The sequence below is a fragment of the Arachis ipaensis genome, chromosome B04 (assembly GCF_000816755.2).
Source record: "Arachis ipaensis cultivar K30076 chromosome B04, Araip1.1, whole genome shotgun sequence".
Taxonomy (NCBI): domain Eukaryota; kingdom Viridiplantae; phylum Streptophyta; class Magnoliopsida; order Fabales; family Fabaceae; genus Arachis; species Arachis ipaensis.
In genome coordinates, this window is record NC_029788.2 from 126,186,695 (window position 1) to 126,190,531 (window position 3,837).

The 3,837-nt window shown below is 31.8% G+C and overlaps 1 protein-coding gene across 1 annotated transcript; it reads right to left on the reverse strand.

Annotated features, from left to right (window-relative positions):
• LOC107637244 (proline-, glutamic acid- and leucine-rich protein 1) lies at positions 1,955–3,501 on the reverse strand. Its single transcript, XM_021120235.1, has 3 exons — positions 2,741–3,501; positions 2,392–2,604; positions 1,955–2,180 (listed from the first exon to the last, which is right to left on the reverse strand). The coding sequence occupies exons 1-3, from the start codon at positions 3,329–3,331 to the stop codon at positions 2,037–2,039; spliced, it is 948 nt and encodes a 315-aa protein (XP_020975894.1). The 5' UTR covers positions 3,332–3,501; the 3' UTR covers positions 1,955–2,036.

The window sequence follows — 3,837 nt, forward strand, 5'->3', positions numbered from 1 at the left end:
TATATAAATAATATTTTTGTTAAATTATTTAATTTGTATGTGATGGTTCACACTTCACACTACCACTGGCCCACAAATTTCACTATAAACGTAGTTAACTTTGATTAATTAATAATTCAACCAACTTGGTCTTTCCAAAAACTTTAAATTATTAATCTGCCTATCATGATCATGTGTTTTGATTTGAGTCAAATTAGGTTATATCGGCATAAATTGGTGATGTTCACTTCCACCAACCAAAGTTCATTATCCAAAGAGATGGAGAAGCACATGGATTGAAATTCTGTATTTTAACATGTTCAATGTGAATTGGAATTATCTAATTAAACACATATACACAATATATAACATTGTAAATCATAATTATTAATTGATATTTTTTTTCTCCTAACGTCTAGAACTGAGCAAACTACTAGAAGAAAATTATTCCAAATATTTGCCAATTTTTTACTTTTCAAAAAATCTTGCACTTATTTGGACCATGTTGTTCAAGAATCCAACTAATTTAATTAAAAAAAACGTGATTATATTTTTTTGGATAAAGTATAACTTTTTTTAATTTGTCAAAAATTTAAAAAATACTCCTAAATTTTATTTTATTTTAATTTGTCTTTAAAATTTTCGATTCATATCAAATATATACTTCTAACAACTAATATTTTAAGAAATTTATGATCAATTTAACAATAATTTCACAAGGATAATTGATACATACTTCAGAATGTGACATGAAGATCACAAATATTATTTTGTTTTTATTGATTAATATTGTCAAGTACTATTAGAATGTTTACTTTAATTTCATGTATTTTTATTTTATTTATTTAGTCAGTAAATTAGGCTTTATATTAGTGGATTTAGGTTTTATCTTTAATCTAATATGATGTATATAAATACCTCTTAAATTATTGTAGTAGTTAGACAAAGATTAGAGAAATGAAAAAAGACTCTATTTAGTTTCGTATAAATAAATAAGACTGAATGAGTCTTTCTGTTGTTGCATTAGAAAATTGAATAGAAGGTAAAATGATTTATTCTATTCAATTTTTAATTTATCCCAAAAATAGTGTAAAAAAATAAAATTGAGTGAGTGCTCTTATTGTATAAAGAAATTAGTCAAAAAGTAGAATGATTCTCTTCCATTCAATTTTAATCTATTTTTTTTTTTAATTTAAACATATTTTTTTAACACAAACAACTCAGACACAAATTGTTATTTTTTTTGGGTTTACAAGCCTTGAATTGTTACGATTGACTCATTGAGAAAGAATAAAAAAGCCCATACCCAAAAACCCAAAGGAAAAAAAAACGAAAAAAGAAAACTCTACAAGAACCAAAAATCGTCTTCTACCTTTGGTGACCAACTATGAGTTTTTCGTTTTCTGCATGCTAGCAATTTTCATAGCTTCTTTGCAATTTGCAAATGAAAATGAAAATATTCATGTCAATTAGTTCTTTCATTCTGCCAAAAAGGTACGTGTGGTCAAGATTCAAGACTGATAAAGTGATAAGTTATCTCACACACGGTAGAAAAAAGAAAAACATTAAATTTTGTTCTAACATGTATCAATTATCAAAATTCAAGTTATATTTTACTCGTTTCTTAAATAAATATCAACCGAATTATATATATAAATTGAAATTTTTTTTATATATTTGTGAACTATTACTTAGACATAGTCATAAATAATAATATATGATTCACCACTAATTTAATTGATATAAAAGAAATTTTTTTATTAGTGGTGAAAATATAACAATTTAAAAATACCTAAGAATTTACCTATACATGTGATCCAACTATATAAATAACAATTTAGAGGTTCTTCTTTGCACAAAAAATTATCAAATTCCACCAAGGCCAAAACCATATTAACAAGAGTAATAATAAGGGTAAAATTTGTACAATGTATTAATTTCCTTGGAAGAATCCAAAGATAGTAGCACCCAACAATTTCACTAGATTGTTGAAATTCAAGTCATATACAATATTGGTTCTAGTCTAAAATACAATGAAATGCAACATATGGTTCATTCTAGACCAACTTGTAGTAGCATGTGTTTTCAGAGAGAAGAACCTCATAACCCCTTCCACAAGGGCACCTAAAAATAATTCTTACACACCTATCAGCCCACTCTACACTCACAGCTTCTTCTTCTCCTTTCCAATTATCATTGTCCTGCAACAACAATATACACTTGCTATAATTGAAAATGACAATGAAGGAAGCATTGACCTTAAAAACACTACTAACCATGCTCTTCAATTAGAAGAACAAATCAACAAAAAGCATCATTTCACTGGCCTTAATATAAATCATATTGGTGAATTCACAAAAGATAACACAACACTTTATGCATAGTTTCTTCACATCAAAATCAAATTCAAACCTGAGGTGGGACTTCAGCAACCACACACTCTCCGAATTCTTCTTCTTCTCCTCCTCCTCTAACTTTTCCCTCTTCTTCTTTTTCTTCATTTTCTTTTCCTTCAACTTCTTCTTTTTCTCCTCCTCCTTCTTCTTCTTCCTCCTCCTCGGATTCCAATGCTTTATGGCACAATTGCAGAACCTCTTTAAAGCGTTCCTTCATCTTTTGTACCTTCTACATGCACACCGAAAGCAAGGAAAGAAAAAACAATCTTTTTAGAAAGAACGAAGAAATCCCCATGATTCCATACCCAAAAATTAGAGTAAAAACAGAAACTTTTTTCAAGAAAAAACATGTTCTTGAAATTTACCATTGAAAAATCTGGAGTGGTGGTTTCTTCAGAGCTCAATGAGCGAGACAAGATCTTCGGCGGCGAAGGAGTGACATCAGACACAGTCCTCCTCAGACTCGGCGGCAGTGGTGGCAGCCCGGAACCAGTGCCTGCCGCAGGCGATGATCCGGAAAAACCCTTCGCCGAAGTTGGAGGCTTAGTAGGGTCGGAAACACAGCGGCGGAGAACCGGGTGGCCGTCGGAGCTGTTTCCGGTGAGGGCGGCAATGCTCATCGGAAGCGAAACGGAGGAGAATCCTTGAAGGTCGGGGCTATCTTGATCCCAGAAGTGCCTCTTAGACCTCCGTTCGGCGGAGGAGGTGTCCGGCGAGGGCCGTTTCATTGAATTGGAGCCGGAAGGAGTAGTGGCGCCGCATTGCTGGTTGGGGTGGTGGTGGTGGAACTGGCATACACCACTTGCGGTGGCCGGAGTTGGGACACGAACGGCGGCGGGGTTGTTGTGTTGGAGCAAGGAGAGGTCAATGGGTTGAAGTGAGTCTCTGAGTCGGAGCAACTCGGTGGATATTTGTTGTTCTTGTTCTTGATGATGAAGGTTATGCTCTCCTTCCATTTTTTTTTTCTTGAATCAGTTTCTTGAGCTTTTTCGATCTCTTTCTTCTTCTTCTTCTTTTTATTTTTTTTTTTCTGTTTTTTCTTTCTTTCTTTCTCTCTCTCTCTCTGTGAGAATGAATGAAGGTTTGGTTGTGACAAATATAATAAAGAGGGCGAGGAAGAAAAGCAACGTTGTGAAGGCTTTTAAATCTAACGGTTTTTGGCGGGTTAGTTGGAATATAATTTAGCTCGCTTTTATTTTTTCCATTTTTATTCTTGTATTTAAATTTTAGGTCAATTCTGTACGGTCATTTTTATTTAATTATATACATCTCGCCACTTCATTCCTAATTCCTAATAATAATAATAATAATAATAATAATGATAATAAGAGATAATTGATAAAATGATACTCCTTTTCTTTCAAGATATTTAAATAATATTCTCTTCTTCTTTATTTATAAAATGTATATTACAAAACTAAAATGATATGTACTTTAATTTATTATTTGACCAAAAATACCA